The 12,912-nt window shown below is 45.1% G+C and overlaps 1 protein-coding gene across 2 annotated transcripts in view; it reads left to right on the top strand.

Annotated features, from left to right (window-relative positions):
• DNTT (DNA nucleotidylexotransferase) overlaps positions 1 to 12,049 on the top strand; it is a 38,142-nt gene extending 26,093 nt beyond the window's left edge. The window contains exons 9-11 of one of the 2 annotated variants that reach the window (XM_082423797.1): positions 707 to 952; positions 7,751 to 7,831; positions 9,744 to 12,049. In XM_082423797.1, the coding sequence (XP_082279923.1) occupies positions 707 to 952; positions 7,751 to 7,831; positions 9,744 to 9,830 (414 nt within the window). In that variant the 3' untranslated portion in view covers positions 9,831 to 12,049. Of the gene's footprint in view, positions 1 to 706; positions 953 to 7,747; positions 7,832 to 9,743 lie in introns of both variants that reach the window. The other variant, XM_082423796.1, reaches the window with a different exon arrangement.
• The last annotated feature ends 863 nt before the right edge of the window (positions 12,050 to 12,912 follow it).

Raw genomic sequence — 12,912 nt, 5'->3', positions numbered from 1 at the left:
AGGTTATTTGCTCTTTCAGTTGCTGCTCAGATTCAGCAGTTAGTTGCATAGTTCTGCCTTTCCCTACCTCACATCTGCCCTGTGCCGTGAGGAAGTCCCACGGAGCAGATAAATTGGAGGACGGCAGCTTGCTGGGCGTAACTTTCTGACTAGGCAACGTTCGGTGACGTGCCACCAATTTTGTCTGAGTGTCCAAGGCAGGCAGAGCAACAATCTCAAAGTGCTTCCTAGAAAGAGCAAGTCATCAGGCCCCAACGTGGCTGAGCCTCAGTCACAACCTTTTGGGCCAAGTAGACCTAGTCATCAGTATAATATGGAGGGACACTAAGTCCGAACAACCGCATAGAAACGGCACGGCTTTTTGTTCAAAGTTGGTTTGTACTTAAGGGAGTGCGGCAGGTTTCTGAACACTGGTCTGCCATCAGACCTTGGGGGAGTGGATTCTCTGGCAGCTTTGCCATGAAGTGGCCTTGGCTTGGGCCCTCTAATCGCTAAATTCCTCTGCTGCAGAGGGAGCGTAACACACCCACTCCTTGGCTCCCTCTGCTAGTGTCGCCAGGTGGGCTCACAATGCAAGGACAAAACGCACCCACGTTTTGCTTAAATCTGCAAAGCTTTCTTTAAGAGCGTTCATTAAGAGCCCAATATAAAATCTCTGACCCTCTGCATCAGGGACTCTTCCTGACGTCTTTCTGTTTATTTTCAGGGATTACTTTTATACTATGACCTTGTGGAGTCGACATTTGAAAAGTTCAAGGTGCCAAGCAGGCAAGTGGATACTTTAGATCATTTTCAAAAATGCTTTCTGATTTTAAAATTGCACCATCAGAGAGTGGACAGTGACACGTCCATCCAAGAGGAAGGAAAGACCTGGAAGGCCATCCGTGTGGACCTGGTCATGTGCCCCTATGAGCAACATGCCTTTGCCCTGCTGGGCTGGACTGGCTCCCGGGTAAGCGCTACCTGGATCTGTGGGATGGTCTTAGCTTTCCAGAAGAGGTAGACTGGGTCTATCTGGGCCCAGGGGAGAGACAATGGCAGTGGGGGTGGGGATGGGGGGAGACGGACAAGGAAGGGGGAGTGGGTGGACAGGAGAGAGGGAAGTGGCCAGAAATCTCTAAATCAGGGCATTCCACCTGCACATGGTCAAGTGAGACAGATGCATGTAGAACAGTTATTCTCAAAATGAGATCCCCTCTGAATTGGGAGATTGGGATTGACATGTATACAATGATGTGTATAAAACGGATGACTAATAAGAAAATAAATAAATAAATAAACATTAAAAAAATATATATGACACACACCAAAAAGAAAGAAGCCAAGACACAAAAGGCCACATATTGTATAAATCCATATGAAATCTCCAGAATTGGTAAATCCATAGAGACAGAAAGTAGATTAGAGGTTGCCAGGGGCTAGGTGGAGAAGAAAAGGAAGTGACTGCTAACAAGCATGGATTTCTTTTGGGGTGATAAAAATGTTCCGTAATTACAGATTGGTGATAGTTGGACAACTTCATAAATATACGAAAAGCCACTGAATTGTACACTACAAAACAGTAAATTTTACTGTATGTGAACTATACCTCAATTTAAAAAAAGAATAAATGAATTAGCACAAAATGTGTAGTTAGTGAAACTTACTGATATATTAAATGAAGCATATCTTAACTATTTCATCTGTCATGAAATCTTACCTTCTAATAAGTCTAAGAAACTTGTTTTTATGATGTAAACATTTTTGTTAAAAACAACATCACAACTGTCAATAATTTTTACCATGTCTCAATGTACCCATCAAAACTTTAGATTAAAAAAGACTCTAAGAAGAAAAGTTGCAAATTAAAACAAAACCAAGTACGGATTTATACCAGTTACACGATTCCCTTAGAGCAGCTCATGAATCATCGGTATATTCTGAGCATCATAAATGATTATGATTACAGACTTATTTACACAAGGTAAAGTTTATAAATCTTTGACTAGGAGTCAAATTTCTAACAAGGAGTCAATGACTGCTAATTTTTTATTTTGTACGACAATGGATGTCCAAAACCTAGTATTTCTGCTCTTGGCTATGTCTCAATTCTATTAATTCCCTTCTGGGGGAAAAAAAAAGACAACTCTACAGGAACTCAGAACAACTGCATGTAATAGCTTAAAATCGTATTAATTCAAATTAATGTTACTGGAAGAATGTATGACATTACTACCATAAAATAATAATGTGTGAATTATTAATATACCAAAATAAAATAATCTTCTTATTCCTACTACACAGAATAATTCATTTTAACTCTAGAGACGTATACTTAATTGCCAAGCCAAGAGCCTGCCTACTTCATTCATTAAGTCAACAACTATTGGCTGAGCAGTTATTATGTTCACAATATTATAAGGAATACAAAGATACTGGTCCCCACGCTCAAGGGATTTATAATGTAATACAAGATGGAAATGGGCAGGTAATAGAATGTGGGGATGGATTATAAATGTTGAGGATCTTACAGTTTAACCTATAGGTAACGGGGAAACTATTAAATGATCTGAACCATCTACTGAGTTAGACTAGGAGATTAACACAATAGTCTAGACAAGGATGAGAAAGATCTAAGTTAAAGTAATGGCGGGGAAGGGCAGATGAAGAAAGACTCTCAAGTCGTATTTAGGTGGTAAAATCTGTATGACTTGGGTGACTGCATATAGAGGAAGCAATACCACCTAGAAGTTAAGGCTTGCATAGGCTTTGAAAACACACTAAAAAAAAAAGAAAAAAAAAAAAAAAAAGAGATCCCCTGACCAGCAGCATCAGTCTTACCTGGGAACAGGTTAGACATGTAAATTCTCCACCCCACCTCAGACCTACTGAATCAGAAACTCTGGGGGAAGAGCCCAGCAATTTGTGTTTGAAAGAATGCTGCAGGTGACGCAGCTAAAGTATGAGAACCATGGAAGCAGAGAAAGCAGTCTGGTGGCTAAGGGCACACGTTTGGCTCATCCCAGACCTGGTCACAAGCCCCTGCCCTGACTCTTACCAGCTAGGTGATCTCCGTCAAGTTCCCCATGTCCTCTAAGACTTAGTTTTCCCATCAGGAAAGTCAGGGCAAAAATGCCTCTACGTCCCTGGGTTGCAGAGATCCAGTGAGATGAAGCTGGCAAAGCCCCCAGCACCACGCCAGGCACGGGGCCAGTGCTGGCCGAGTGGCAGCTCCCAGCTCCCATCATGTGATATTCATAGACATGGTGCCTGGGATTTGTCACATTAGCTTGTGCTCCACCCTCCCAGCTAACACCCCACACTGTTTTCCCACGTAGTTGGCTGTTGCTTTGAGTGACATGAGTCGTTAAAGGATTTTATATGATAAATGACATAGAAATTAATTGTCCTCAACCTTGAGTTAAATGTCAGGTGTGTTTGCTTTCGGGGGGAATCATTTCAGCACAGGATCTCAGCACTAGAGCTTCTTACCCTAATCAAAAATGTTGGCTGGCATCTTTCATTCATAAAAATTAGGGAAGCTGATGAAACAATACATCATAAATGCACTTTGTTTGATAGACGTACATCTTTGGGAACAGAGTCTGTTGGGAAAGGGGAGAGTTCCAAAAAGAAGTCCAAAGTTATACAAGGTCATGCCAGTCAGGATTCGCTGGCAGAAATGGTTGTTCTTTGTCCACTTTGTTTTTAACATGGGCATCTCTTCAGCGCATTTTATTCTCTTTTCTCAGAGTTCTCAGAAATTACTGTTATTGGCTCTGCGGGGCACTAACAGAGCACTAAGCTCTACCACTTTTTAGCTGGGTGACTTTAAACAAATTATAACCTCTTCAAGTCCTAGTTGCCCCATCTATATTGTGGATAACAGTGGCGCCCACCTCCCAAGTTTGCCATTTGGTTAAATGAGATGCGTGTGTTTAAATGTGGTAAGGGCTCAGCCAACGGTAGCTACTTGTGTTATCATCTTTACGCCCCCGCTTATGTGACCACTGAATGCGATGTGTTTTGTCCCCAGGTGGATACATGTTGGTGGGTGACCAGGTTTAGGTCTGGTCTAAAATTTTGTGGGTGAGAAATTTAATTTCACCTTTTAACCCAAAGATTTCAGCACCTGGGCAATGTTCTTAAGCCACTTCACCTATTAATCTGACCCCACTTTGGGGTCATTAACTTACCAGGTTGTCTCGTCTACTAAGCTGACAAAGCTTCCTTTGGATCTTGTGCCCTAAAGATTTCCTGAGTAGGATGCATCCACTGGGACACATTGAGCTGAGGTTTTTCTAGAGCCATCCAAGTACAGTGCAATTTCTGGACTGGGTATGGAGTTCATTAGTTTAAAAAAACAAACAAAAGAAGCTTTTGTTTTCCTCTGAATCATATTTCTTCAAACTAGATCTGCCGTTTGTCAGCATGACTTTATTGGCTGAGATTCCTTCAAGAGTATTGTCCACGTTTGTGTCAGATGCTAGAGGAGGTACACTCTCTCCTCCGGAAACACATGGACAATGGTGGCTAGATGCCTAGGCTACCCCAGCCTCTTTACTAGCCCAAATGGCTCCCTTTCACCAACTTTAAAAAGCATCTCTTCCTTAAAATACCTTACTTCCATTTCCCAGAAGATTGTCATAAGAAACATGCATATTTACAAAGACTACACAGTGAATGGCGCCCTCTAGAGTTTTGCAGTGCACAACTTGCACAACTGTATGCAGCATGCACGGGCCAACCTCTGAAGTGTGTTGTGACCAGTGATACAGCCAGACTGTAGTACCACTGCCCCTGCTCAATGTTCAGCTTTCTTTATCTGAAACAAAAGACAACATCCTTGCCCTGCCTATCTCACAGGGTTGTTGAGAGAAACTAAAGAGCTTCTAAAGCAGAAGGCAGAACTGTCCAGGGTAAAGAACCTGAGCTTTGGGATTCAGGAGTCTGAGTCCTAGCTCTATCATTGGCTGTGTGGCCTTGGGTAAATTACTTAGGCTCTCTGGGCCTCCTTTCTTCACCTGAAAAATGGGGCTAATAACAGTACCAACCTCACAGGATTGTAATGAGGATTAAATTAGACAGTGCCTTCATCTTAACACAATTCTGAGGCTAATTGTATACTTAATACTGTTCTTTTAGAAGTATTGTTAGACTCTTTTAGAAGCTGTTAAATACTAGCAATAATAGAGTAGATCAGAAATTAATATAAAGCAAGAAATCAACCCAGCGCCCAGCACAGGATAAGCTCTCCATAAACATTAACTAGGATATCATTGCCCGGATTATGACCACAGCTGTTCTGACTGGTCTCTTGCCCCCTACAGCCGAGTGATCCTGTTATAATATAAGTCAGATCGGGTCACTCTCCTGCTCAAAACCTGGCAGGGGCTCTGCATTCAACGCAGAGTAAAAGTCTTCCAGTGGCCACGAGGCCCTGCGTGGTCTCCCCACCCCCTCATGTCTCTGAACTCCTCCCCACTGCTCTCTCCCTAGCCAGCCAGGCTCGCCCCTCCCTAAGGCCTCTGTTCTAGCTGTTCCCTCTGCACGGTGTGCTCTTCCCAGAGTCCACTTGGCTAGCTCCTCCGCCTCGGGCAAGTCCTTGCTCAGATCCTACCTCCTTTATGAGGCCTGCGCTGTACACAGCATGACCTTTGAACATATCATGTAATTTACTTATGCTGTTACTGTGTCTTATTTGTGTCCCCTGTTGAATCCAAGCCTCACCAAGGCAGACATTGTTTTGTTCTCTGTTATATTCCAAGCATCCAGAACACACCTGTCACACAGTAGGTGCTCAATAAATATTGGTTGAGTCAATATTATTACCCTCCAAATGGAAGACATCATTATAATTCCTAACAGAATATGGAAAAATGCTCCTGAGGATTTAGCAGAGAAGTCCAGGAATAGATCTCTCACCACACAGAAGTGGGGAGCCAAGGGGGGCTTCTCACTGCACCTGTTACCCCATCCTCTCCAGCCTCCCCCCACGCCCAGTGTGAGGAGCCGTTGCTCTAAGTGCTGGGGGGACTGGAAGCAAATGGCCCAGGGCTGTAGGAGACCATGTGCTAAGCAACACTCCTGTACTTTCACAGACCAGCAGCTACTGCACCCAGAATCTGCTTCACCCTGATTCTTCCACAGCCATAGTTTGTCCTCCACTCCCTTATGAAGAACTTCTGGCTGGAAAGTCTGTCTTCGCACACCCAGGTGAGGAAGGGCAGTTCCCAGTCTCCGCCAGCTTTCCCATACTCGCCACTAGAGGGCGCAATGATTCCATCCTTGCTCCCTAATCCCACATGGAAAGGACAAAATTTCTAGATCTGTGCTTCTTAGGAAAATTAACCTCAATGACAACTTCATTCATTGTCCTCCTTTTCTAGGGTTTCCCTGTCCTCTATCTAAGGCTTCAGGTTTTGCTCCCTGGAGCCTCCGAGCCCACCCTGATCATAGGAGATGCTACTCTGGGGCAGGTGGCTCAGACCATCAGTTTTACAGAATCTCGTATGAGAGGATGTTACAGCCAGAGGGGACCTTACTCATGCACCTCCTCCACCCTCCTGTTTGACCAACCGAGATTCAGAGAGGCTGGGTGACTTGCAGAGAGATGCACCGCCAGACAGGAACAAAATCCAGGCTGGAATCTGGGTTTCCTAACTCCTCATCCTCTTTTACATTAGTGATATTCCAAATAAAAAAACAACACCAAGTATTATTTATCCAGCATTTACTCTGGGCCAGGTATTATTCTGGACACAATCCTCATTTATTCATTCAACAAATATTTGCTGTACATCTTCTATGTGCCAGGCGTCACTTGAGGAGGAAATATGGTTATGAACAGAACAAATCAGGTTCCTTTTTTCACAGAGCTTACAGTCTAGTGTGTGCATGTGAGCATGGAGCTTTGTCATCGTAGACTATTGCCCTGGGGGAGAAAATTGCTTGGAGAATGTTTAGTGGAGATAGACATTTCATTACAGTAAGTCCTCTACATACTAACCTTCAAATTGCGAACTTTCAAATATGCAAATGTGCATCTGGTTCTAGCAAGGAACCAGAACCTGTGCCATCAACGTCAGGCATGAGTGAAATTTCAGCTTGCCCTCTGTCTCCTATTGCTGACGATCCTTCAGCTCTACCATCTCCCACCTCCTCTCCCTTCTCCAGTCAGTAACTCTTCTTGCCTGTTCACTCGATGCCAGCCCCTGTGTGCCAGCTGTTGTACTGTACAACTGTACTTTTCAAGGTATTGTACTGTACGATTTTAAATGTTTTATTTTTTGTGTTTGTTTTTTATGTATTCTTTGTGTGAAAAGTATTATAAACCTATTACAGTACAGTACTATATAGCCGATTTTGTTAGTTGGGTACCTAGGCTAACTTTGCTGGACTTAACGAACAAATTGGACTTACAAATGTGCTCTCGGAACGGAACTCATTTGTATATAGGGGACTTCCTGTATAGGGATTTAAATATCTCTAAATACATAATACTGAAGACATTCTAGACTTGATAGTAATTTATTTATTTATTTATTTATTTAAATTTATATATGTATTTGGTTGCACTGGTTCTTAGTTGTGGCAGGCGGGCTCCCTAGTTGCAGTACGTGGGCTCCTTAGATGTGGCATACATGTGGGATCTAGTTCCCTGACGAGGGATTGAACCCGGGCCCCCTGCATTGGGAGCACAGAGTCTTAACCACTGCACCACCAGGGAAGTCCTGATAGTCATTTATTTTAATTATTTCTTATCCAGCAGTTTGAGAGAGACCTCCGGCGCTACGCTACACACGACCGGAAGATGATTCTGGATAACCACGCTCTATATGACAAGACTAAGGTAGAACTGTCTCCCTGAGATGGGCCTCTTTGATCCTCATCACCAAGGCTGGCTCCCTGAGCGCTTTTCCGGAACTAATTTTAGTGTCCAGGTTCAGTTTCCTTTGCCCCGAGTGCCCTGTCCCCACCGATCACAGTTGAGGGCAGCTGGAAAGATCCTGATGGGAGCATAGCCCCCACTTGGCCCAGAATGCACCTCGGAGGCTTTGGGCTCAAAGATGATGGGCTAGTTGGGCCCCTAGAACCAGTCCAACAGTGAATATTAATTGAGTTTGGTATATCCTTGGTATTTGCAATGAGTAACGCCAAAGAAAACCAAGGATCCCCCCAAATCACAAATATCACTCAAGTACCCCTCAGATGCAGTGAGAATTAGCATTCTGAGTGATCATATAGGTCATGAATGAGAGTCCACTGCAAGAAGGAGAGCAACAGAGCTGCCCTGAGATGTAGATGAGCAGTCAGCTAGACTCACACACCAGCTGAGACTCACTTGGCGTGCTAGCCTTGCAGTAGTCCAAATGCTGCCTCAGCAAAATGATAGATTACTGTATGAATTAGGAAGAGTTAAATATTCAACTAAGTCCACAAGTGCCAAGATCTACTCTTCCTATGGTGATCAAAGGCACTAAACTAAGCTCTGAGGAGGAAGAAGACACAAAATAACTAGAAGTAATGGTTTTTACCCTTTAGGAGCTTATAGTCTAAATGAGGTGTATTTAGTTAGAGCTGTCTCACAAGTGTCAGAAACCCAATACAAAATGGAAACGGTAAAGAAAAGAAAAGAAAAGAAAAGAATTTGGCTTATATATTGTAGCATCAGGGATAACATGGACTTCAGGTGTGGCTGTATCAAGGTGATCATGCAAATTTCCCTCAGTGTTGGTTTCACTCTCAGGCAGGGTTTTCCTATGAATTCCATCCTTCTAGCTTAGCTACCCCTTCAGAAAAGAGCTTCTTTCCTAATAATTCCGGCAAGAGCCCTAGCTGATGTTCACTGGCCAGGCCTGGGCCATGTGCCAATCCCTGAACCCTTTTCCGTGGCTCTTATTGGCCAGGCTTGGGTCGTGTGCCCCTCCTCGGAGGTGGGATTAGCCCCACCTGACCCTCAGAGACTGAGAGTAGGGAGGGGTGGTTTCCCAAAGAAAAATCAAGGTGCTGCTGTCATAAGAGAGGGCTGTGGATGCTGGCAGGAAAGCCTCAGTTGTCTAGCATGTGAGTGGAGGCAGCTTCACATAACACGATGTAGGAAGACTTACAAATTGACACATAACAAATAGTTCAACATAAGCGAGTGCCTCCTACAGGCCCAACGCTGTGCTATAACAAGTAGGGCTGGAGGAGAAGTGGTGCTCGATCTAACAGAGATCATGGGGTGGGAGGCTGGTGGGAGCGGGGCAGGGGTGGAAGACCAGGAGGAGAACCCAGCATACACAAGTATCCTATAATCACCGCTCCTCCTTACCAATGGCAGTAGTACGTAATTCTGACTGCACAGGAGAATTTCCCAGACCCCTTAAACAGATAGATGACAAGACCTCTCCTGAGATTCTGATTTCATTGGACTGGGGTATAGCTCAGTTTTCAACACTTTTTAAAAAAACTCCTTCAGGTAGTTCTAATGAACAACTGTGGTTAAGAACTACAGATCCATAGGAAAAATACCAAATGCCTCTAGTTGAATATGTAAGGCTGTCATAATTTTACCTTAATTTATTAAGTTTTTGGGGGTGGGAAAATACAAAAATTACAGAAGTCAGGTAAGATGAATTTTTATCCTCAGAAGCAGGGTAAAGTGTTTTAGCAGTAATTTATTTTGACAAAACTGTTTTACAAGTAATATTTTCACTATGTCAGCACTGAGATGCTTAACAAAAATATCTGAATGCACATATGTCTTGTTATGCTTTCAGAGGATATTTCTCAAAGCAGAAAGTGAAGAAGAAATTTTTGCACATCTGGGATTGGATTACCTCGAACCATGGGAAAGAAATGCTTAGGAAAAAGTTGTCGACTTCTTCTCTGTTTTTTTTTTTTTTTTCAGGTTAGATAAATTATGCTTCATATTATAATGAAAGATGCCTTAGGAAAGTTTGGGATTCTTTGAGTCTTACTGAAATGCAGATTGCTTCTAGAAATAAATAGTTTGGGAAACATGATCATGCCCCACCTGGTAATGGGTTATGCTCTAATAGGCCATTTGTGGGACTGTTACTTAGAATTCACAATGCATTTTCCACAAACACAGTGTGGTAATTGGTGGCTTGTTTTCAGGAAAGCTCATCAAAGCCCACTTTGCCCACAATGTAGCTGAAATACTGTATATTTCCAATAAAAATAGGAGAAAACAAGATGGTGGAGTCTTTTTTTTTTCACTCAAATATTTTAAACTATTCTTAAACAAAAATGTAACAAAATGAAAGAATAAAGAGTTTCAGGTTTACCCTGAGGGGTGAAACAGGTTTAGTCAGAAGATCAGAGATTCTAGAGGGGGTTGTGGGTCCCTCCTGGAGCTTTGGGAGGAGGGGGACTGAGTCCTGACTCTCAGCTCAGGTCAAAGCCTGCTCCTCCCCTGTCACCCGGAGCTGTGTCCCTTGTGTCCTGGCACAAGGCCACATATGGGATGTATTCTCACTGCTTCTCAGAAGGAAGCACAATTTCCTGAACCACCATCTCTGAGTCTCTCTCAGGGAGACGCTCTCTCTTGCCCTCTTCATCTTAGGGCACCCAAGGGAACGGAGGCAGCCTTTGGAACTCCCAGGCTGCAGACCCATTTGGACGTCATGCCTTCTCTAGGAGGGCATCGACTCCATGCCTTGAAGAGACCTGAAAGGCCATCTGTGCCAGCTGCTTCTGTGTCCTCAGCCTGCTGGAGAGCTGGGAGGCCTCACAATGATCCTTGCCCTTTCCTTCCAGCCCCCTCAGAGGAGAGGAGATGGCGAGATCCAGGACCCCATAGAGAAGCTTGATGCCCCGCCCTGGGCACAGGGAAGGAGCCTCCTTCCGTTCCTGGTGCTGGAACCTGGGGGTGGGGTGTGTATCAGCTAGTATTGCCTCAAATTCAAACTATCCCAAAACTCAGTGGCTTAAAGCAGCAGAGATCTGCACACAGCCTGGGTGTTTGGCTGAGCTAGGCGGGGCTCTGCTCCTCGGGTCCATCCTCCTCCTCCTGGGACCTGCGGGCTAACCTGGCCCTCTCCTCCTCACGATGACAGCAGAGACAAGAGAGCAAGCAAACCCCAGTGTGCATGTGCTTTTCAAGACCCTTTCCATGTCTGTTAATATCCAGTGGCCGAAGCCGGTCACATGGCTAAGCCTCCAGAGATGGGGAGTTATGCTTTGTCACAATGGGACGTATTGCAAAGGGCATGAATGCATGGAGGGTGAGGAATTGGGCCCATGAATACAAGCTACTTCAGAGAGTTACGTGTTTCGTTTCTTTTACATTCTTTTCTCTTCCTATAAAGCATCTTTTTTAATCCTGATAAATCTGGAGGTGCCATTAGAAGCTGGGGAGGGGATTCTTCTGCTCAGCTGGTGACCAAGAGCCCAAACACGGGGGAGCAGGGCCAGAGGGGAGCACTGAGGAGGTCGTGGGAGGGAAGGAAATGGGAGCAGTAGTGCCAGGAGGATGGGGGCGAGGTCCCCTGCCAAAGCTGGCTTCTGAGGGCTGGCGGGGACATGGGGAATTCCTGCTCTCCTGGTCAGCTCTTCCACTGCCCATCAGGGCTTCACAGCTCAGCGTGCTGGCCCATGACAGTGAGGTGATTGTCGTCACCCACCTTCCTCTTCCCCGGATTATTCAGCAGAATGCCCTGTGGCTGGGCTCAGGCAGCATCTGGGAGATGGACTCATAGCAACACATGGCCGGCCAGCGCGGCCGCGCCCTAAGGATTGAGGATGAGCACGTCCGTCTCATGGGTGCTGGGCCCCAAACCCAAAGGCCGAGCAGCACCTGGGACCAGGTGAGCAAATCGGTGGAGAAGGATGTTTGAATCAAAGCTCCTCCAGACACCACATTAGGCATAAAGAGCATGAAGAACAAAGATCTCAGGGAGCCCAAGGGTTGACAACAGAGCACAGCTGGGCATCCCCTGAACCACTCCTTGGAAGGGACAGCCAGAGCTGACGCCCAGGGGCCCCATGCCCACCTCGCTTCTCTCTTTCTACAGCCCAGCAGTCCTTCAATCTCCTATTGAAATCTTCTATTTCTCAAGACAGAATCTGATAGGGCCAGCTTGCCAGTTTGATGTAGGCCAACTTGCCAGTTTGATGTAGGCCAGGTGTGCATTATGGATCCAATCAGCCATGTGACGGGGTGTGTGTGTGTGTGTAAGGTGAGGTGGGTGGGGGTAGAGGCTGTTCCTCTTGGAAGGGCTATAGCCATTGGAGGCTGGGAGCTGTAGCTTCTTAGGGGCAGAGCCGGTCCCATAGAACCCAAGGCCCCAGGCCCTCCTCCATGCTTGGTCCACTCTCCAAGTTCAAGGGACCTCGAGGTCCACACCCCCCCCCAGCACCCCTCAGCACCTCTGTCACCAAAGAAACTTCATCCTTGAGGCCAGGGAGTCAGCAAGGAGCCCAGGCCTCCTGGGGAGGGGGAGGGAGGAATTATGGAACAAGGGAAGTCAGGGCTTGATGTTCAAAATCCAGATCTCCCCTTCATCATAACAGTCTCTCTCCAGGAGAGACCTGGAAAACAAGAGAGGAAAATGAACAAGACGATAATGCCAGAGAGCAATGGCTGGTCAGCACAACAGTAGGAGTGCTGCCACCTAGAGGGGAGGATGGGCAATGCAGGCCTAGAAGTAGGAGAGCCCTGTGGGCCAGAGGCCTTCACAGAGGAGGAGAGAACACAGCAGGTTTTTTCTTTTTTTTTTTTTTAATTGAAAGGTAGTTGATTTACAATATTGTATTTGTCTCAGGTGTACAACATAATGCTTTATTTTGATAGATTACACTTCAGTTAAAGTTATTATCAAATATTGGCTATATTCCCTGTCCTGTATGTTACATCTTTGTAACGTATTTATTTTATACCTAGTGGTTTGTACCTCTTAATTCCTTTCCTCTATTTTGCCCACA

This window comes from Balaenoptera physalus, assembly GCF_965194825.1.
Source record: "Balaenoptera physalus genome assembly, chromosome: 14".
Classification (NCBI taxonomy): domain Eukaryota; kingdom Metazoa; phylum Chordata; class Mammalia; order Artiodactyla; family Balaenopteridae; genus Balaenoptera; species Balaenoptera physalus.
This window is presented reverse-complemented; position numbering and strand designations above follow the sequence as displayed.